Raw genomic sequence first — 22892 nt, 5'->3', positions numbered from 1 at the left:
GACGACTGAATGAGGCTAATTTGCCATCTCGTATGAAGAATCCTGTTCTGTTGCCAACACGACATCCTTTTACTGAACTCGTAATCAAGGACAGGCATCATTCTGTGAAGCACAATGGAATACAAAAGACACTGGCTTTGATAAGGGAGAACTTTTGGATTGTGAAGGGGAGAGAAGCAGTGAAGAAAGTGTTGAGTGAAGAAGGTGTTGAGGAAATGTGTTGTTTGTAAACGATGTGAAGGGAAGCCATATCCTACACCTATGATTGCTGATCTGCCGACGGAACGTGTAAGCTCGAAACCACAATTCACACATACTGGGGTTGATTTCGCTGGGCCATTGTATACAAAGCCAATCAAGGAATCCGAAGAAGTTGCAAAACTTTATGTGTGTTTGTTCACTTGTGCCTCTGCCCGAGCACTACATCTCAAAGTTGTTCAAGATTTATCTGCTCCAATTTTTCTCCAAGCATTTCGTCGATTTTGTGGCCGTAGAGGCTTACCATCTACCATGATGTCAGATAATGTGAAGACTTTTAAAGCCAGTGCAGTTGAAGTACAAAAGGTGGTACATTCACAAGAGATACATGAGTATTTGACAAACAAGAAGGTATTTGGAAGTTTATCATAGATGTTGGGGAGGCTTTTGGGAGAGGTTGGTAGGCATGGTCAAGCATTGTTTAAGAAAGACAGTAGGGAGAAGTACCCTTACCGTAGAAGAGTTGACCACTGTGATCGTAGAGATTGAGTCCACCTTGAACAACAGGCCCTTAACATTTTTGTATGATGATGAACAGGGCATGTCACGTGCATTGATGCCAGCAGATTTGATTTACGGACACAGACTAGCTAGCAACAGACAGTTTGAAATAGATAATACCTCCCAGAATTTAACACGAAGGGCTCGATACCAATATCAACTCTTGAAGAACTTCATCAGAAATTGGCAGAGGGACTACTTGTTGAGCTTGAGGGAAAGAGCTATCAAGCATGGAAGCCAGAAGAATTCGATGATCAAAGAAGGTGATATAGTTGTACTGAAAGAAGACTGCACAGCTCGTTGTTTATGGAAGCTAGCCAAGATTGCTGAATTGATAACCGGAAGAGATGGCAGAGCTCAAGCGGCTAAGGTGCAGTTCCTTAGTAAGGATAAGGTCACAACCATTCGTCGACCAGTACAACATCTTGTACCATTAGAAGTGAACTGAAAGTGTAGATTATTTTTGTTGCGGGAAACGGCTTGTATCCAATTGAAGTATTAGAAAAGTCTGGTGACAAAGCTAAGGTACACTACATTGGGTACAGCAAAATTTACGACTAGTGGAAGGATAGAAGTGAGTTAGAAGATACTACACCAAGCACAATCCTCACAACACTTGAACACCCTCAACCGTCATCAGACACTGTTCTCACTTACAGGCCTTATTTTCATTTCATGATGACTTGAAGTTACCAACCAAGAAAGTTGGAGGGGTGCAACGTTATGGCAATGATCAATTCAGTAACTATTAGGAGCTAATTGGCATGTTCGGGGCTGAAATAGTCAAGGTGACTATGGATATGCAATTAAAAACACCGTCCAATTCTATATCAACAAATATAGGCCATTAACAGATTATGTACCTTCAAATGATGGTAGTAGTGTTGATGATATAACTATCACCACCAACCGGGTATTATCTACGCTTCTCTTTCACCCAAGGTTATGCAAACGCCACCACTTTTGGAAAAGACTTTTAAAATGTATTGTACAAGTGGGCTAGATGTCCCTTGCAAGCTGGTATTCAGTGGCCTTGTGAAAGAAGATTTCAAATGGAAAGTGCAAAGCTTATTGCAGAAGGCGCCCAAACTTGAACGATTTGTTAGCCTTGCAATAACAGTTTCCAAACCTAGTGAGCACAAATCAAAGCAGAATGACACCCAAGTACAAGTGGTAGTAATGCAGCACAAGTGAATGTACCAATTTCTAAGGTGTCAAGTGCTCATGTGTTTAGCACTCCCACCATCGAAATTGATGATACTGGTTCATCAAGTAGTGATGAATCTGGCGATGAAGAGGAAGAAGGTGTCAGTAATCCTAAAAAGAAAGTTCATGTAGATGGTGAACAAGTTGTAGATCTTTTGGAAGGGCAGTGGCTACAGATAGAGAAGTGCATTCTTACCCCATTAGACCGGAGTCAACATCGTCAAAGTATTCATATGGGCCCCTCTTAAGGAGTCCATCATGTGCTGAACTTCCTTGTTAGCAGCAACTATTCCACCTGTAGATATAGTCTTAGATAAACTGCCAGTAGGCGATGGTAGAGGAGTCTTGACCTCTCGTTTAAAGTATTTCCAAAGAGTCATTTTACCACGTGTACAACAAAAATCCTTAGTTTCCGCGAAACGTAGTATACAGAAAATTACGAGGATATTTATTTTCGAGGTCTAATCAGAAACAAATTGCCCTGTAGAAAGATCAGTTATAAGAAGTTACCTTTTAGAGAGTTCAGCTACAAAGAAACCATTCTGAAAAAAGCTCAGCCGCAAACAAATCACCTATACAGAATTCAGCTACGAACAAATCATCCTGTAGAGAGATCAGCTAGAAGAAGTTGCCTTGTAGATAGTTCAGCTACAAACAAATCTCCCTGTAGAGAGCCCTACGGTAGCAGGTGCCTACATATGAAGAAGTTTGCTACATGGCATGGACATTATTTTGCTTAATCATAGAACACTAATTTTCACAAACTAACCTGCAGAACTAATTCACAATGCTTTTGTTTCATTGTAACACTAATGTAGTGAAGGTTAATGGCTATTAAGACATCGAAACAGCTCAGAATGTTCCTTTCCAAATATCCGCCATTCAAATCGCTATAGAAAAGTGATTTTCAACCGTAAAATGACAAGCTTACATTTCCTCTGATTTCCTTCTGCTATAGCTCATCTTAATCGCTATTCACCGCTCTTTCCTAAGCTGGTTTAGAATCTGAGGTACCTATCACGTGTCGCGGGTTATTACGCCTTATATTGCATGCCCCTGAAACATACAAAATGTATGGGGAAATTTGCTACACCCAGTTGGTTTAGGCCATTTTGACAACCCAATATTTCCAATTAAACGTGTGAGTTATCAGATAGCTGCCTCCTTAAATATGTGACTGGATCTGGTTTTATAGTACAGTTTTAATTGTGGCTGGATATGGGAAAACTGGTCTTTTTGTGTAATTATAAGTACTGGTTTTTTCAGTATTCAGAGTAATGCATTAATTTATTAAAATATGTTTAAAGTTTAATAAACACAGGATATGCAGACTTATTGGGGTATATACTGTTCAACACTCATTGATGCACCTGTACCGTTGGCCAGTTGAATTTGAACATTTACTCCAAATTTTCTCATACTTTACTGGGTCCACCCAATATTCTGAAAGAAGCTGAAATATCTTTCCCTTGATATCATTTAATACTGAGATCGGCAGAGCAAGGTAACGACCGGTTCCCAATACAGTACATCTGACCAATACATGATCTCCAAGACTTTTGGGCTGTGGATAGCTTTTGGGCAAGATCTGAGGTCTTATCTGACTCATGGTAATGCTTGTACTTTGCTATCATGATGTCTGGATCCACAAGTTTTGTTCTGTCAACGTCACTCAATGACAACATTCCATATTTGAGTGACTTTAGATGATTGTATTGGAATACAGTGATGTGCAGATGATGTTGCTGATACTGGTTTTGTACTGACGATGAAGACGATGTTACTGATACTGGTTTTGTACTGACGATGAAGACTATGTTACTGATGGTGTTACTGATATCCAGTGAGGTGTGGATGGTGGACTGCTGGTGGTATGGCACTTGGCTGGATGGCTGTTTCTTATTTCAACTTGTTGTTCTACCATTGGCTTTGTGTTCAAGAGCTTCAAGCCCGGTAATGAAGGATTTTTGGGATTCCAACAATTGTTGTGTATGGGCCTCCAGCATCACACTTCCAAGAATTGCAAGGTGCCAGTGTTATTAGTGATGTCACTGCCATCATTATTGTGGTTATGGTTGTTCTTATAACTGTTGTCACATATTACACTACCATTGTCAGACTCTGTAAATAATAATAATTGCAATTACATTCCTATATTTTTTGTAGGTAAATACCAGAAGAGTATAGTATATGTGGGTCTCAACTAAAGTCAACGTCCATGTACTGTAATTCATCGATGACTATGTCAGGCCTGCCAACCTGGAAAGTAAAAAAATCTTGAGATTTCTGTACCTTTATTGTAGTATTGCAGTGTGTAGTAAAAAAAAAACTGGTAGATGCTACGCTGAGACCAAAAAAAAAAAAAGGTCTCAACTTTTTAAATTTGAAATCCGTGACATTCACACTACAAATCGTGACATTCTATCCAATGAAGGTTAGTGAAACCGTGAGAGTTAGCAGGCCTCAAAAACCATGAGATTCGATCTACTGCCTTTGAGCAGGGTAGTGAAACTGTGAGACTCACGGTAAACCCGTGAGAGTTGGCAGGCCTGCTCTGTCAGCCTGTGGAGATGTGACGTCAAGCTCTAAGATCAATGAGCTAAATAGGTTCAATTTTGGACTGGTGGTTGGAGGTACAAAAGGGAAGGGTTAATGTTGTTGGGCACTATCCCAGCGAGGATGTCTCTGGTAGTATTGAGTGATTGGATATTGTTGCTGGAAGAACGTCGGTTGTTGCTGCCACAAGGAGAATGGCAGTTGTCACCACTGTAGGAAGAGTGGCAGAAGTTGTCGCCAGAGTACTAGATGTTGTCAGTACTGTTGGAAGAATGGCAGTTGTTGATGACACAGGGAGAGTGGCAAAAGTTGTCATTGCTGTAGGGAGAGTCATCATCTCTGCAATTTGAGTGGTAGTTACCACTGGCATGGGGAGCCTGGGTGTTGTTCTCACGTATTTTTGTTTGTGGTGTTTCTTTACCACTACCTTTCATTCTCTTTATTGTTTCTTTTTTGTAGTGTTTCTTTACTTTTTCGTTTTCTTTTTTTGGCATGTTGGTTGGAGGTGTTGTGTTGTCTTGGGGATTACTCCCTGTGGTGGTAACCATTCGCCAGCAACAAACTCATCTTCTACTTTTTCCATTTCAGATTTTGTGACTAGAAATTTTATTTGCTACATGTAATTGTAAGTACTTTGTATAGTTTTAGTTCACCTCGTGCTACAATGGTGGCTTTGTGTTGTTTCTTCTTTTGCCAACAGTGACAATACATTCTTCACCAGTACTAATTTGGCGGGGTTTTACACTGTCAGCATTCATTGAGGATACACTTCCCTCTGACCAAAGTACCACGTAATGGCTGTAGCATTCTGTGAAAATAACAGCAATTAAAATGCGCTAGTGGTAAAAGGCATGGTGGTTTGTAGTCAGATTCTTGAGTGGCTTCAGGTTTATTCAACAAATTACATTAGAGGCTGCAGGTGATACCCCACCGCAAACCACCAATGACATACCGGCTTCTTCATTAATGAGCGCTAACACTTGTTGAAAACTCACAGGTTCCATAAAAGCACATCGGTTTCAGCACTCACTGCACTCGTACGTTACGAATAAGTTGCTGTACAGCTGCGCTCGTACTATGCGAATACAGTATCCGCCCGTTTTTCATTAAAATGATTACACAACCATTTAAATGTTTGTGCATAATTGTTTTTATTTGTTACTTTATCACCATGCAATCATTTTATTGTGCAAATCATTATTGGGAAGAATTGGAAACAATTAAGGAAAATTGATATTACTAAACACCCTGATTTTTTCTGAGTCTCTCAAATCTCTATATTTTAATTCTTTCTTTTCTTTGCTTTCTTTCTGTCCACTTAAAACGAGTATTGCACACTTCATTTAGAAATATTTCATATATTTCCAAGTATTTTGTTTTCTGTGAATCATCAGAGATTTTTAAATCGCGTATCAACAAGTCTGTTAATTAAGGTGTCTGATAAGTTATGCAGACTTTATCAAAGACCACTGATCCTGTTCACAGAGATGAGTATGCTATAAGCAAATACTGATATTGACTGTTGAACTGGGTGAACTTCTACTTTGTTCTTGCTTTATGCAGTGTAGTGTAATTGTGCCATTCTAGTTCACCTAGTTGTCTTCACCTGATACCGTCAACCTAGTTCTAAACAGTTGCTGTTGGTAAAGTTCACGTGTGCTATCAATGAGAAGAAACTTAATGTCGATTGTGCCATACATAAATCAAACTAAAACATAAATATCATAGCAGGGCCTTATGTAGATATACATGTATACATAGAGCTTACGTACTTCACAAAACATAATTCGACAGCTGCCATGCCTTGGTTTTCTAATAAAAAAATTAACATATATATATATATAATTCTTTAAAGAATAATTTCATGAACAAGGTAGCAAACATGGCTAATAAGTTTAAAAACAAAAGTCAAAAACTACTACATTTTAAGATGTACGTATTACATCAATAATGATGAATAGACAGGTTGCCTTTTTAGGGCATGTATCCCGTGTAACATGTGTTTCTACCATTAAATTGGTTGACATGCAAGCACCGCCCCTAAAACCCAAGATTCATGAGTCGTGTGGTAGGAATCGTCCTTTTGTCTTATGCAATGGATAAGCTATAACTCAAATTTTGCACTATATAGCATACTTGCCATACTAGTAGCTGACTAGCACTATCTCACTAAAACTCTCACTAAAACTAGCCGAACACCAACAGGCTGTAATACACTTTTGACCTACAAAGTTGGAGAGTGTCATGGTAAATGACCACATATTAAAAAGGCAACCTATCTATACAGGGACAGTAAATATATTGTGCAAATTTTGATGATGAAACTTTTTGACAAATTAGGCATAGAATAATATGTTGATAATATAAATACATAGCAAATACATTGTACATAGCTAAAATTGGTAGAATACTTCAAAGTTAATAATTGTTATTATCCATGGTCAAAAGTTTGTTGCGTATGATCTGTAACAAAATATTTGGTCCGGGTGCATAAACGGTCCGGCCGGACCAAATATGTTCGACATAAATGGTCCGGCCGGACCATCTATGACGACATAAATGGTCCTACCCGAACATAAATGGTCCGGGTTACCAAACTAAACTGCAACGACTATTTGCCACCGTACAGTCGACAAGAATAGCTATATACACCAAATATAGGTTAGCCTCATCTCTTTGAAGCGGTGCCTTCAAAGAAATCTCGCAAAATCTCTCAGCATACTGACATAAACTAAATCCAATAGATATCTCAGTACTGCTTAGTTAGCTCAAATAGCAGACAGAGTTGGAGTGTATAGACTGTATAACTGGTTGTTGCGGCCGTATCTTGTTGGTATAGGGAGTCTGGTAGTTAGCTTATACAGCATATCCGGCTAAGGAGCATGATTCGATACGACGCAGTCGCGTGCCGGCGTTCAATTTACTGACTGAGGATCCGCGGCTATACTGCAGCTACAGCAGGACTATATACAAGCTCTAACGAACACGAAAGGCTCAGAGATCAAGTTTAGAGTGAATAATCTGCAACTTGAAGTGGCGCAAGTTGCTTGCTTCCAGTGATGGCTCATAATACTGATAAGGAGGATAACCATTTCGAGGACGAATTGGAAACTGACACACTAGAAGATGTTTATGTTTATGTGACAAGGAAGCAGTATAGAGAAGGCCTTACTCAAAATCAGAAGCGAATTGTAAGAAGAAAGGCAGCAAACTTTTGTGTGGTTGATGGAGAATTGGTGTTTAGAAAAAAACATAAAGGAAAGGATGAGGTGTGGCTATAGTGCACATACATGCATGTATATGTAGCCATATCATTTCTTAATTTGCATGTTCAGGTGCAACAAGTTCGATACATTAGAGAAAGAAAGGAACAGCTTAGGATTGTACAAGCTTGTCATGGAGATCAGACCTCTGGCCATCTTGGATACAGGAAGACACTGGCAAGAATTACTGAGAGGTTTATGTGGAAAGGGGTATCTAAGGATGCTAAAGAAATTGTAAGATGCACTCTGCATGAGCATGTAATACAAATGTGATGCCATATCTTGTATGGAATGCATAGGTGCAACGATGTGATATTTGCCAGCATGTGAACAGAAAGCTAGAAACTATTGCCCCTGCACTGAATCCTGTACCAGTCAAGGCTCCCTGGTATCATCTAGGCGTAGATTTTGTTGGCCCAATTGCATATCAGTCTCCAGCAGGTATGTATACAGTAAAAGCATGCAATGGCTCTGTAAAGATTAATGGTGAGATCTGTGGCAAACATATTATATTAATATAGTGACCATCACTAAAATATAATATAGCTATTGGCATTCACTTGTCACAGGTATCACCATGCACTTACTTTTCACAGTGCATGCATGAATCAGCATCAATTATTATTATTTATTCTGTAAAAATTGCACACATTTTTTGCAGGAAATCGCTATATTTTAACAGTTATTAACTACTTCACAAAGTGGGAAGAGGCCATAGCTACCCCGGACAAAAGTGCATTTCAAGTAGCTAATTCTCTATTTAAGGTATCTATATACGTAGCTTTATGTAAATGATATCTATTTATAGATCTGTGTTTTATTATAGATTTTCATGAGGATGGGAATTCCTAGAGTCATCACAACAGATCAGGGAACAGAATTTAACAACCACCTTGATAAACGAATGATGTCATTGCTCCAGATTGATCACAGATTAACAACTGCTTATCATCCGCAGGTATAATTTTCTTGCATTGGTGTCCGTAGCAATTATACAACTACATTGTTATTATATCATATACAGATTGTCGATTAAGTATATATATTTCCCTTAGGCCAATGGCTTGGTTGAACGATTTAACCAGACACTACAGAACATGACTGTGAAATTTATTGATCATAAGAAAGAGCAATGGGAAGACTTTTTGGATACATGTGTTTATAGCTATAATACCTCCAAACAAGAATCTACACAATACTCACCATTTGAACTCATGTTTGCACGAAAGCCAGTGCTACCGGTTGACATTAATACCGAAAAGAAAGATCCTGATGTATTGTTAACGGATTTTTGCAAAGCAGAAGATCCTTCTCTACTTAATGAGCTTCATCATGCTAAGCAAGCAACACTTAATGCTGCAAAGGCTAACATTCTGAAAGCACAACAAAGACAAAAAGAACAGTATGATAAGAGAAACTATAAGCCAGGTATGTAATATATATCTAAAGATACGCCAGTTCAATTTCTTTATGTAGGAGCTTATGCTGTAGAAGCCAAAATGCTTATTAGAGATAATAAAAGGAAGAAAAGGAAGGCAGGAAAACTGGATTACAGATGGCTTGGTCCTTATGAAATTGTAAAATCACTAGGAAAAGGTCTCTACAGTTTAAAAGGAGTTGAAAATCCTGAAAAGGTCATTGAAAGAGTGCATGGCACTCGTCTCAAGCCTTATATGTCTCCAATACAGCCAATACCTCCTAAAGTAAGTTAACTGAATATTTGACATTACTTCTACCTTGGTTACCTCTTCTGTTTATGTTTAGAGTCCAACTGCAGTAGATGCATCTACCAGTTCTGGTACATCATATTCCGATTCATCAAGCAAAAATCAAAAATTTAAGGATTGTGAAGGTATTTATTTATATAATACATTCAGTTAAGGATGTACACCCTGTCTTACTAATACTGTATGCATAATTGTGTGTATCTGCATAAATTATGTGTATAGATAAATTTATAAGTTATTTGTTTGTAGTAAACCGACTGCAAGATCAACAAATGGAATCTGACAGTACTGCAAGAAATTCTAATTCACCTGTGCCACTTCCTTCATTAAGCCAAGGAATAAGCAAGGAGCACTCTGATGGTATATGTGTATATTTATTGAATTATACTTCAAGGTGTGCACATCGTACTTATTTCATTTAGTTGTACAGGATAGCCAGGAAGTTAACAGTATAATTCAAGCTAGCACACCTCTTTGTATGGAAGAGTTTGTTCCTGAACTACTTCCAAGTGGCACTCGAATTTCACCAATTTGTGGGACTAAGAAAGGAGATACACAGCTTAGTGCTACACCTAAATCACCTGGTAGGTGTTTCAACAAATTTCTGTATTATTTTGATTCATCACAAATTACAGAGAATAGAATTGTAGATGCAATTTTTGATTCGCCTAAAGGAGTTACTAAATGTAAAAGATTACTGCAGTTTTCTAGTCCTGATAAGAATTGTCCTGATCTTGTGAAACCACAGAGGAAGCGTAAATTGCTGAAAGATGTTTTTAAAACTGTAAGTTTGGCATATTCATCTGCATAATGGTGCTGCTACATGTGGCACATTGTACAGAATGAGAGTGCTTGCAAGAAGGTAAAGAGTGATCCAGTGAAGGAGATTCATAAGAATGACTGTGAGATGGATACAGGATCCACTAATAATGCAGAGGTATAATAACAATGCTATACAGTAGTTATACAGCTATACATTATGCTACATGGAGCACATGTATAATGAATATATGTTATGTATGTATGCACAAAATATTATCATGTGTTTTATTCCTCAAGAAACAGCTTACTAAGATTTGGAATGGAAAACCATGTCATGTTGTTAAAGCAAGGATAGGTAGAAATGCAGTTCACCACGGAAGTTTCCACAGCCTAAAACCAAATCAAGATGTAAATGATGAGGTTCATTAATGTCTGACATGTATGTGCTTATTTAAATGTATTAAATTCCAAAGATAATCCATACATACCTTGAACTGTTATCAAATATCCAAGGAAATACTTTTGCCATGATTTCTCAGACACTATCTTGCATACTCAGCCATACCTCTGCTGGGAAGCATTCACACCTATTGTCTAAGGTACAGTTACAATGACGGTTAGTAACATTTTGCACACAATAACAAAGTAATTAAGCTATGTATAATTATTGCAATGAGAGTTGTTCCCTTGGTTGCTAGGAATCATTGAGCACGTATAAGTACATTGGAGGATGCTACAACCAAGGTAGTAACCATTGGATTCTCATTGTAAGTCTGCTCATCAGTAACATTGTCATCTGTTACGCTATTATGTTTTTAGGCTATGGACTTGGAGCAGAAAAGCTTTTATTATCTTGATCCCTATGGACCTTCACGGTCAAGCCGTGGTGCATTTGCTGCTGTAAAGTTAGTTAGTTACATGGCAAATAAGTTTTTTGGCATACACGTTACTTGAAAATGTGACTTCAATTGCTGAACACCTGTTTATACAGGAATTACTTCAAGAGAAGGGGTGAAATATTAGGAAAGGACCATTTAGACATCACTAAGTTTGAGTTGAAGCAGCTGAAGAGAAAGATTCAGTATGATACCTCCAACTGTGGTGTATACTGCATGAAGGTATAATCATACAATCATTATAAGTATAGCATTATAGTTTTTTGTTAGATGGCTGAGCAGCTGTTTCTATCAGGAAGCATTGAAGAAAATAGCCTGTGCAGAATGAATACTACACAAGCACGGATTGATATAGGTGTTGCATTGCTTTCATACTCAGGTACTATAGTACATAATGACCTCTAGCTACAAACGAATGTGCCTGCATTATGGTATTTGATATACACATTCTATAGTTGATATGACCGAAAGGTGTATAATGTGTGGTGCAGGGGAACAAAGTATAAGTCATCCACAATATGTTGATTGGGTAAGACTAATACACAATAATATATGCACATTTTAATGTATTTTTACAGGTACGATGTGATAAATGTAAGCAATGGTCACACATCATCTGTACCAACCTGAAGCCTGAAGAGGCCAAGAATGTAAAAACTTTTTCATGCCACGAATGCTCCCAGGACATTCACCAGATTAATGACTTTGAATAATTGCAACCATGCCATGTATCTTTATAGCTACAGTGCTTTAGCATTATAATCTTTTTTAATAGCAAAATTCACCTGTGGAAAATTGTAACAGAATTAGCTACGTAGCAAGATATGAGTAACTATACCTAACATAGCTACAGTTAATTATTATTAGCTGTGCCAGAATATAGCTACACTGCATGTTAATTCGAAAATATGAACTTCATACACTGTAGATAACACCTGTGGCAACTTGTATGAATCTCATACATGTAGCTATGATTTGTATGATCTTCATGCAAGTTGGCACAGGAGTCATCCACTCGAATTAACAGTGTAATTATTCTAATCACGAATTGTTCTGGAATAGAAACTACAGTATAGTACACCATAGTTGTTTATGCTAGCAAAGAGACGTTCTACTATAGGGTCGGCTATATTATGCTCAGTCCAGGTACTGGTATTGATATAGCTTTCTTGTAGCAAAGCCACGGCATCAGGCATGCGTTTGTGGACGCTTAGTTACGGTGGCAGAGGGATCCCTGGTGGCACAGTGGCGGAATACTTGAGGTAGGGAGTGCCGTTATGGCCGGCTAATGAAAGACTGGAGGCGGACCATTTATGTTCAGGCCGGACCATTTTTGCACAGACATGTATGGTCCGGGGGGACCAGTTATGCATGCACAAATGGTCCGGCCGGACCATTTATGACAGCATAAATGGTCCGGCCGGACCGTTTTTGCCCGGACCATCGGTGCGTTGACAGATCCAATATTTAGCAATAGTAGAGATATTGACATGCTATACTGTACCATCATCATATCAAGGCACCATTGCAATCCTTCTTTTACCATAGCTACTGAACTAGCCACTGGTGTAGCATATTAAATTTGATGAAAACAGATTGCCCACATATTGACCATTAATATGATGGCTAAAAGTGTCACAAAAAAACTTAGGTGAGAAGGGCAAGACAGCATCGTGGTCAGTTCTTCCCATGGATCCAGTCTATTTCTAACCACCTGTCGCAAGCATGTAATGGCGATGCCCAACTACCCGTGGAGAAATGGAAATCTATTGTACACCATATATCCAATAACCCTTGTGCGTTGTTTCGAAATTTATGTGCATCCAATACTGTCTCCAGGAGAGGAGCACACTAAGAAATGGCTGCGACCTGGAAGTGTTACACACAATGCTTTACATATGGCAGTACTGCAGGATACACTGCTGCGGGACATCAAAAAAATTAACCGGTTTCCATCATACCGGCTCTCTGGAAGTCTTCCTTTCCACAATATTATGTTGTCACCAGACAAAACATCAACTATATACATAATGTCAGAGTTCAGCTACAAAGAAATCATTCTGTAAAGAACTAAGCTGCAAACAAATCATCTGTACAGAATTCAGCTACAAACAAATCACCCTGTAGAAAGATCAGCTAGAAGTAGTTACCTTGTAGAGAATTCAGTTACAAAGTAACCACCATGTATAGAATTCAGCTACAAACTAGTGACTCTGTAAAGACATCAGCTTGAAGAAGTTACCTTGTAGAGAGTTCAGCTACAAAGAAACCTTTCTGTGTAAATAGAAGCGAAATCTAATCCAAAACAGCCAAGCTGTAAAAAAAGGGTGCTGCCCTCAAAAAGGCTATGGTGAAAAAAGATGTGAAATCCAAGGTAGCGGCCAAGAAATGGCTGTGATGGTAGGTTAATGGTAAAAATTTTAATAACAACAATTCAGGTGAATTTTGTGCCAATTGACGTCTCGAGGACAACCCAAGTGATGATTCATGTAACGATTACTGCCAGGTTACTGATAATAGCATTCAAGTTGATTAGGTTGATGTAGACTTACAAGAGTTCGCTTATATCAGCCCAGCAAGATGCTGAATATGAAGAATGACTTGCCATTGACAGACAAGGTTTTGTTACAATAATCTTTTAAGGATGAAGATGCTAGAAAGATAGCCCTAAGAGAACACGTCCTCTTTCATATGTCTTTTTATGCTCATCATTAATTCTGCACTAGTTAATTAGAAACTTACTGATTCGAGAAATCATTTGAGACCAAAGTTTACCACCCATCACAGCCTTCCACATTCTATTGTGATATCAATCAGGCTTCCTGACAATACAAAAATTGAAAGAACCTTTAGTATTTATCAATGCACAAAGGTTAGTTTGTTTTACTTGTCGAAGTGTCCTCCTAGTTTTAGCGTCTGTTAACAGAACTTGTATGAATATACGTTTTGTGCTGGAGAAATGAATGAGAACTTCAATACCTGCAGGCTCTCGTTCTGTAAAAAGTTGCTGTGGTTCAAAGTTTTCTGTTGTCTGTTTGTAGTCACTAGATGTGAGTTTGATAACACTTATGTGAATTAGGGTTTGATACGACTTGCTGTAAATCTTGCAAGCAATTGGGTGCAAGTAACAATCTTTCTGCCTTACAAAACATGTTCTGTAAAATATCACCTGACAACTGACACCCATCTACATTGAATGAATTACCACATATAGTTAAGCCCTTTGTACTGTCTGATGATGAATCAGTGGCCATCGACCTATTAACTAGCTTTTCTGAATGCTTTGGCTTCCATCAAAGTTATTTGAACACCTCTTTCCATTGCAAATCCAAGAACTAAGATCGTCAGCACGTATATCTTCAGGCTTATCCAAATGGCTTAAATCAACAACAAATACCATGTTTTCTTGAACAGTAACAGGATGACTAGTAGCAATTTTATTAGTACAATTTCCCTTGCTGAGTACTTATGTGATGTAAACCAAGAAGACATATTGTCTAGTGTTTGTAGTGCATCTGAAAGTACCGAATCTGAAGATGAAGAATCTGAAAGTGCACTCAATATCACTTTAAATCATAATGTTGACATGTTTGTACATGAGCTGACAAAGCTCTTTGGCTACTTGGGTACACCAGAATATTGTTGTGGGACTTCTGCATTCGTGTTTTTTTAGAGCACAAAACAAGGGAATCAAGCAGAGATAAAAAAGAGTACTACTTGTCTGCACTTGGAACGCCATATTGGCAGTTGCTATTATGTCACATCTTGTAATGCTGGACGATTATTTTTTCTTTGTAAAGCCTTGACTGAGTTTTTAAAGGAACAAAAGTTAATTAAGGCTCTTAATCGTCTGGAATCGAATTTGCCGTGAATTTGTGCATGCATAACTGCAACCATGAAACTGATGAATCTTTGTTGTTTCCTTTAGTCAGCGCTATTAGTACAGCAATGCACTCCAAACTACAACTGTATATGAAAGAATATCTACCAGGTGGGCAGTACCACAATCCAGACCCTAGTGTGAACTCAGTACTCAGGAGACCAGAAAAGAAACTTCCTTAGTCTTTGAAAGAAAGTTGGAACGAAGAAGTAGAGCTATTGAATTAATAAAGGTTAAATTGAAAGAAAAGGAGAGAAATTGAGGCCATTCAAATCTCACCACTTGATAACTTCTGTTGCCGAGTTGGATGCCTTGGTGGCTAATATCACTTCACTTAATCTGTTCAGGACAGTGAAATTAAAGAAATGGTAAAAACGCAAAAGCTGTTATGTACACTGGTCTTTAATCAGAAAGGAATAAATTTAAGCATGTCAGTAAAAGGTAAACCAAAAGTAATATCTGAACTATTAATATTAAAGGAGTTGGCAACCATCATTCATACAAAACCAGTGCATGTCAGAAGAAAGGATCAGGCACCAGCTCACCAACAATTGTTTACTATTTATAAAAAGCCTTCACTTCTAAAAGGCATTCAAATCAATCACAGATTTGAGGAGGATGTAGAATGTATATGGTATGAAGGAACGTTTAACCGCATTAACAAAAAAGAAGTCCACAAATATTTCAATTACATAAAATATTGCTCATTATCTCTCATGCCAGACTCGTAAAGAAATGGTAAGCTGGACTGGTGAATGGTTCGCTAAGTTTTAGTGTGCTTTAAATGGAACTTACAATGACATACAATGCCATACCCATGACTAGCAGTCCAGTTTTAACAGCACAGTTATAATCTTGGCAATAATCATACAATTTAGACACATATCACTAACCTTTTGTATTAAACTTTCTCGAAACAGCGCTAATAAACACATTAATCCCACATGGCCGTGACCATATTTCATCACATTAGTTAAATTAAGTTTTTAGGTGCTACGTAATGTGGCTTCAGTTTTGGTTCTGGATTTTTGTGAATTTGTACTTTTCATATACAATCACGGCGTGTTGTTGTTTTATAATAACAAGTTTGAATTTTTATGTTGGAAACCCTATCAGTGTACTGCATTTCTGCTCACTTGTATCTACAGTACTCTGCATATATAAATCCCATACATTAAAGACATTATCAGTGTTACTATATTACTAAAATGTGGTATCGGTGTAGCCCTACGAAGAAGTTATAAAAAGGAAGTTAAGAAAAATACAAACTAGTCGGGTTTTCGCTCAGCGGGTCACACTAATGTACTTGCATCTGGGATCAAAAGATGTATATTGTTGATCATGAGAACTATACAGAACTTCAAGTAATTAACATGCCAATTGTTTTCCACCATAATATTACAAATTGTCATTGAGTGGTGTAGCGCTATCATAGCCTTAGTTAGCTCAAGTTATTGGCCAACAAGCATGTGGTATACAGATACTGACTCAGCCCAGCAGTTGTACTGCTTCCCATTCAGCAGTGCTGTGTGTTCATTCGTTCCAAAGCGATTTACCTCTTTGTCAATCCTTAATGTATTAGTCTTGTATTGTGACTTCCTGTGTTGGTCTGGTGTTTGGTTTTGTTTGTTGATGTCTTTGAACTAATTAGTGGCCAGACTGTGTGGCCAAAAGGAGGTACTAGCCATGTTACAATTATTTGTAGCCCAGTCAGGGGGATCCAGGGGGAGGCATTGGGGGCTAAAGCCCCCCCCCTTCATATTTAGGCTTTAGTTGATCGATATGCTGAGTATTATAATGAAATTTTGTCTTAGCATAATTATATGATCACTAATAATACAAATACTCATAAAACCACCTTATAAATATCTTTCCAAGGTATTATCAGTGGATTTATGCTAAAGTTTATGCAACAAGGACCTCAGCATTGGAGGTTTACAAGATCGAGATACTCTAATAGAGCAGTCAGCTAACTACTCTAATAGAACATTCACTGGAAGCATGTAGTTGGTTCTGTTATGGAATTTTTCCAAATCTGCCTGCACCTATGCATACAATGAAGTGAATTGGTCTGTTTAAGCTCCTCTCCTTTAAAAAATTTCACCACCTTCCAGATTAGGTAGCTTTGAACTACATTGCAACCCTTCCACCACTGACAAGCAATGACACTTCCACTTTATCAGGATCTGCTGCTTATGTAAAGCACTTCCATTACTCAAAACCTATCTATCTGTTAACACTATAACGGATTTAAATCATACTCCTAGAATCACTTTACACATAACTTTGACCTTTTTGACTGCATTACCTCTGTCCCTGCACTCTGTGTTGATATATATTTCTCTGTAAACTACACACTGATATATGTAATAATATACATTGTATCTATTGTGTAATCTTATAATTACTCCTTTTTAAGATATAGGCACAAGACCTATAGTATCCCATTATGTGTGTCGTTGTGCTCTGTACAAACTCATGCATGTATGTGGTTATAAAGTACTAATAAAGAATTAAATAAAGTACTATATAGCAAGCAGTCATTCAGTTAGTCAGCAAATGTCAGATACTAGAAGCTGTCATCATCTAGCTAATACTATAACTATGGTAGCAGCTCTTGCTTGTAGTGTGCAAAACAAAACTGGCACCATCATTAATAAAACAACCAGCAGCTACACATACAATAGTCAGTGAGTAAATTGTGACAATAAACAATACATATGCATGCGCATGCATACAGATGTACCACAGTCCAGTCCAGAATCCAGTCCAGTCCTGGTAATAGTCATTCCCATTTATTTGTGACCAGATTTTGCAAAAGTAAATCATGGCAACATCAACTTGAACCAGGTCACAAAGCTGCTTATTCTAGTAATCTTTGATGGAGAAAAACTTGGCAAAGATTTGAAGTAGCAGAAAATTTGAATATTTAACTAGGAACTGTCTACAAAATATGCAAGTTTTTGAAGCCACAGGATCTGTTAATCCAAAAATACCAACATATGACTTTTTGATTGTCAACAGGAGCTGTATATTATGGGAATAATAGTGGATAATACCTGCCTGTACTTAGGAGAGTTGTGCCAAAAAGTTAACCAAGTGTTGCATGTAACCATCAACATTATGTAGGACATGGCTTCACTCGGAAAAGTATACAGCAAATCGCTTACCAACGATCCATTGAATATCGTGCTGCATTTATGTCAGCAGATTTGATGCTTAGTTCTGATAAGTTTGTGTGGATAGATGAGACTGGGTGTGATAGAAGAGACCACCTTCAAAGCCTAGGCTATGCTCACGTCCAGTGTGTCATTGAGTATTACATCGAGGCCAAAGAATTTCTATTATAACAGCACTAACAACAGGAGTAGTTGCAAATGAAATAGTCAAGGGAACTGTAGATCAAAGGAAAACTGATACCCGAAATGATGACTTTTGATGGTGATAATCTACATGTAGTTAAGGCCTTTTCACACCTAATGCACATTGAATACATAATTGCATATGGCTTCAACATAAGTGGATTGAATCCACTTTAATCCTTTTCACACTACACTATTCCTTAAATGAATTGCACCTAAAAGTGCTGCATCACGTTTGATCACATTTTCTTATGCAATAGTATTAATAATGGCTCCTGTTCATTTTTAAACTGCTACTGCTGTTCTCTTCGTCTGGACACTGATTCAACTGAGAAAACAATAATCCCTTAATTGCCAATGACGATTGAAAGCTGCGGAACGAAGATTGCGTGCTCAGCGAAAGTGTCGTCAACGGAGAAGAAAGATGCTTCGAAGGCAAGTGAAACGCTGTTTAGATTGGCATGCTCAATCTTCACAGACTGTATGTTGTACACCTATAACTGGTATCATAACCTAATTTTGTAAAATAAATTATACATGTACGTATTGCTATGCATTAAATATGAATTAATGTATATTTACCTCAGATACAACACACATTAGGATGTTTTTATTTATTTTTATTTTATTTATTTATTAATGCTTTACAGCACAAGTGCTGAAGGTCTGTAGGACACCTGGTCCTACAGCCTGCTCAAAGACTTTAGCTACTTAGACTTTAACTACTTAAGGTGTGTTTGAAAAGTTGGAGAAAGGAGAAAAAATCCATGACTGGACCTAGGTAGCCTCGAACCTGCAGCCATCCGATGTATTTAGTAGCTTCCTGGAGTAAAGGTTCTCTGGATCGTAGTGTGTGGTGTAAGCTACATTCACATGTGTACTGGGAGGCAGGTAAAGCTGGAGCATTTGGAGATGAATGGTGGCATGAAAACGTACAAAAGCCAAATGAGTGCCCATCTGATTATTACAACGGCAAGGGTTTCTATTCTATTCTGATGCAAGGTTGATTCATAGATGTAAATATTTGTTGGCCAGGAAAAGTGCATGATGCAAGGGTGCTTGCAAATTCAACATTAATATAATAAAGCATCCTCTGGTACCCTTCTCCCCAACTGGACAATTAAGAACCATTAACGGTGCAAATGTACCACTGCTTATTCTAGGTGACCCTGCCTATCCTTTAAAGCCTTGGACGATGAAGCCTTACCCTGATACCGGTCATTTAACATCAGCTGAACGGCACTTCAACTATCGTCAAAGCAGAGCCAGGATGGTAGTGGAGAATGTTCTGTACACGCGGAAGATATGATATGCTTGGGTGTGGTTTTAATACAGGGCATACCTTCTTGATCTCTAACACTGCTTCCTGAGGTGTTTTCTATTATTACAGTGGAGTTAGATGTTGCCCGTACAGCTAGTATAGCATCTAGCTCCTCAAAGAGTGGGAATGTTTTCCTATTGTTGTCCTTCCTGCGATTATTATCCTTAACCTAGGAGAAATACACTTCATTATACTGAGTTAGCTCTGGGTCTTTTACTTTGTTGTACTTAGCCTTTAGGTTCTTCACCTTCGTGTGGCACTGCTTGTAATCAAAGTCGTATCCCCTCTCTTTCGTAGTTCCCGCTATTTTCTTGAAGATTGTTTTGTCCCTGCTAACCCCATCAAGGTTTTCTCGTACGTTTTGTTCTCTCCAGATAGCCATTAGGGCTCGTGTAGCATCCACGCTCCAACCTGCCTCCATAACACACATGTTGCGCGAATCAACATTCCAAGATCACATGGTATGGAGCGCCGTTAATCAGAAAGTGAATATGCAGTGATTCACCTTGCAAAGTGGATTGGCCTCAAGCTGGATTGATAACAATTACATCAAGTACACAAAATAATTTGGAATTTTCAACTAGAGTAGGGACCATAGCACATCGATAAAAAGTACTGAAACAAGTTGGTGTAGTCCATTATATTAAATCACCGTAAAACAATAAGAAGTGTTATATCCCTACTGTGCAAAATCGTGTACTTGTTTGTTGACTTTTTTGTAAATAATTTGGTTATGACTGGTGAACCCATGCATACCGCATCTGAAATGGCACCACGCGCCCCAGCTATATCAGTTATCGTCTGAAAAGTGAAGTATCCATTACACTTCGCAGTCGGCTATGTTCAACCATAGAGGGGATAGAAAACTAATTTTTACGTGTGCACTCCTCACCTACAGTTCCATTTACACCTTTTTAAAACTCTCTTATAACACTTGTAGAGAAAAGTTGCTTTCTTCGGGGTGTACAGTAGCACAAGGCGACTTGTAGAACTGCCTAATCATTGTTATGGTGGAGTAAGCCGTGCCACAAATTCGCACTTCAAAGAGCATGAATCGTTTTGAAGTTGAACATATTTTGCCGCTTTCAGTCATAACGACCAAAGGACTCTTTTGTCGAAGTTTTAATATGTTTCGGGGTGTATGGCATTCATCAGTGAATGGTTACATCTGTCAAGAATTATCTAATTTAATTCCTGTCGTTGGTAGGGTATACCACAAGCTCGTGGGCCGGTGTAGGTGAGGAGTGTGCAGGAAAATAAAACCTGACCATGCAGCAGATAGTAGATGGAACACCTAGATACACAAGTGAGTATTACCATAGAGTACCATAAACCATTTTGTTCCACTAGATAGTGATAAAGAATCACGTAGGGAAGATTGTTAAAACAAATTTTAATGAGTCATGTGATAGCTTTTCTATCCCCTCTTCGATAATCTATGGTTCAATCCGTTACACAGTAGTACGACTGTTTGAAAAGCACCTCTGATATCAAAACAGCCACTATGAAAAATACGGACGATTTCCATTACGTAGGGAAGCCATCACGTGCTACCACCAAATTGACACCTTTCGCTGTCAGCAAAAATGAATGGGACACAAAGGAGGACAATGGTAAGTCCATGAAGAATGCATTGTTGCTAAGTCACTAGAAAATAGTAGTATATGTACAACACTATAAAGTAATACATACTTCACACTTTGTTGTACATGTACTACTATTTTCTAGTGACTTAGCAATTAACTATTAGATGAATCATTTCATTGAATGTGCAGACACATGTGATTATTTTATATCTTTGATTTTCTTTTTGTCTAGATTTGCTAAAAATTTTTGGCAATGTCCTACAAGCTGGACAGTACCATTTCTCCTTGGGAATGAAATCTCAAACACTTCAGACACTTCTAACGAAACTACTCAATGATACAATCATTGTTGTCACAAGTTATCATCTCATCAGAAATGATTTTGTACAGCTCCACCAAATTGGGTGCTGTTAGTAGATTGAGAGCCATCCTGAAGTGCCCAACTTGATTGTTGGGTTTCTGAATTGGTACTGCTGCTATCAAACTCAGTGGGTGGCATAAGGGTGCGTGTGTGTACAACAACTAAGTAGACTTTCGTTAAAGGCTGCTGTCTTTCACATACGTAAGTGAAATGAAATGTAGTCCCTCCCCTGAAGGATGCAATGTGATAGTTATAGTCAAATCCAGTAGCACTTCTTTGCTCATCACTTGATACAATTACTTGACTTCAGGAGTGACTTGAGTCATAAATTTGTCTCAAGTCACTCCCGAAGTCAAGGATTCCACCAACGCCGTTTGAGGCCACTATACACTTTATGTTTAAAGGATCTGCCAGGGTCCTCAAATCAAGATGATGATTTAGCTAATTTTTTTAGGACAGTCCAAATAGACAGGGAAAGCCATCACAATGTTGTCCACCATTGAGAGCACCTTGGATACTCCCATTGGATGTATTTTGAACATTCCACTAGAACTCAAAGACCCCTAGAGGATATCAAGGCATTGTGGGAAACAACACAATCAAAATGTAGTATAATTCAGATACTATACTATCAAATGATAGCACACCTGGTCCTACATCTGTTTAAAGTTAGTACAGAGCTATCACTACCACATGATAGCTCTGTAATCTCCACATGGTCTCCGGTAAGGGGTCTTCTTTTGTCTGGCTGGTTTGAGACGTTCTGGTGGTAGTCTGCAAAATCGTGCTGAAACAGGTGGTCCAGTGGTAGTGATATGATTTGTCACATTGTGTTTGACACGCTGCTCCTTGGTACAAGGTTGTACTACTGGAAATTCAGAAAACAGAGCCTCAAACTCATTCCTGGGCTTTCTGGAGAGCAGAGCTGGGCTGGGTGAAATGTCAGTAGTGGATTATGATGTTATCACTTGTCAGCAGAAGTTCACCAAGTGGGTGGGTAAAAGACAATACCAGTTAATAACCAGTTTTTCCATACCAGCTCACAACACTACTATACAAATAACAAGTGGCAACCCACATGCACAGTGTACATTGGTCAACTTGTAAAGCTAATGTCCCATACCAGTTCACAACACTACCATACAAATAACAAGCGGCAACCCACATACACTGTGTACATTGGTAAACTTATAAAGCTAATGTCCCCAGTACC

General features: G+C 38.3%; 3 protein-coding genes across 4 annotated transcripts; 2 read left to right on the top strand and 1 right to left on the bottom strand.

Annotated features, from left to right (window-relative positions):
• The first annotated feature begins 664 nt into the window (after positions 1-664).
• Positions 665-1207, top strand: LOC136244039 (uncharacterized). Its single transcript, XM_066035565.1, has one exon. It carries the CDS (start codon positions 665-667, stop codon positions 1205-1207), a length of 543 nt encoding a protein of 180 aa, XP_065891637.1.
• Positions 1208-7500: 6293 nt separating this feature from the next.
• On the top strand, positions 7501-11929 carry LOC136244615 (uncharacterized). Of its 2 annotated transcripts, none has more exons than XM_066036172.1 (20): positions 7501-7790; positions 7857-8018; positions 8084-8225; positions 8446-8549; positions 8611-8742; positions 8840-9212; positions 9261-9487; positions 9549-9636; positions 9761-9871; positions 9934-10095; positions 10147-10295; positions 10353-10448; positions 10577-10693; positions 10747-10872; positions 10972-11040; positions 11093-11178; positions 11265-11391; positions 11440-11548; positions 11625-11698; positions 11748-11929. In XM_066036172.1, exons 1-20 carry the CDS (start codon positions 7581-7583, stop codon positions 11880-11882), a joined length of 2799 nt encoding a protein of 932 aa, XP_065892244.1. In that variant the 5' UTR covers positions 7501-7580; the 3' UTR covers positions 11883-11929. The 2 variants fall into 2 exon arrangements, with proteins under 2 accessions (XP_065892244.1, XP_065892243.1); XM_066036171.1 differs by having other exon boundaries at positions 10571-10693.
• Positions 11930-19655: 7726 nt separating this feature from the next.
• Positions 19656-20162, bottom strand: LOC136244038 (zinc finger and SCAN domain-containing protein 29-like). Its single transcript, XM_066035564.1, has 3 exons — positions 19950-20162; positions 19754-19901; positions 19656-19699 (listed from the first exon to the last, which is right to left on the bottom strand). Exons 1-3 carry the CDS (start codon positions 20160-20162, stop codon positions 19656-19658), a joined length of 405 nt encoding a protein of 134 aa, XP_065891636.1.
• Positions 20163-22892: the final 2730 nt, after the last annotated feature.

The sequence above is a fragment of the Dysidea avara genome, chromosome 14 (assembly GCF_963678975.1).
Source record: "Dysidea avara chromosome 14, odDysAvar1.4, whole genome shotgun sequence".
Taxonomy (NCBI): domain Eukaryota; kingdom Metazoa; phylum Porifera; class Demospongiae; order Dictyoceratida; family Dysideidae; genus Dysidea; species Dysidea avara.
Note: the sequence above shows the minus strand (reverse complement) of the source record. Positions and strands in the feature narration are given on the sequence as shown.

Coding starts and splice junctions, on each gene's coding strand:
- LOC136244038 (XM_066035564.1), bottom strand. CDS start 20,162: ATGTGTGTTATGGAGGCAGGTTGGAGCGTGGATGCTACACGAGCCCTA. Junction 19,902..19,949: donor TAAAGGCTAAGTACAACAAA/GTAAAAGACCCA, acceptor TATTTCTCCTAG/GTTAAGGATAATAATCGCAG. Junction 19,700..19,753: donor CAGTGTTAGAGATCAAGAAG/GTATGCCCTGTA, acceptor CCGCGTGTACAG/AACATTCTCCACTACCATCC.
- LOC136244615 (XM_066036171.1), top strand. CDS start 7,581: ATGGCTCATAATACTGATAAGGAGGATAACCATTTCGAGGACGAATTG. Junction 8,226..8,445: donor TGCATATCAGTCTCCAGCAG/GTATGTATACAG, acceptor CATTTTTTGCAG/GAAATCGCTATATTTTAACA. Junction 9,213..9,260: donor TAAGAGAAACTATAAGCCAG/GTATGTAATATA, acceptor TTCTTTATGTAG/GAGCTTATGCTGTAGAAGCC.
- LOC136244039 (XM_066035565.1), top strand. CDS start 665: ATGGTCAAGCATTGTTTAAGAAAGACAGTAGGGAGAAGTACCCTTACC.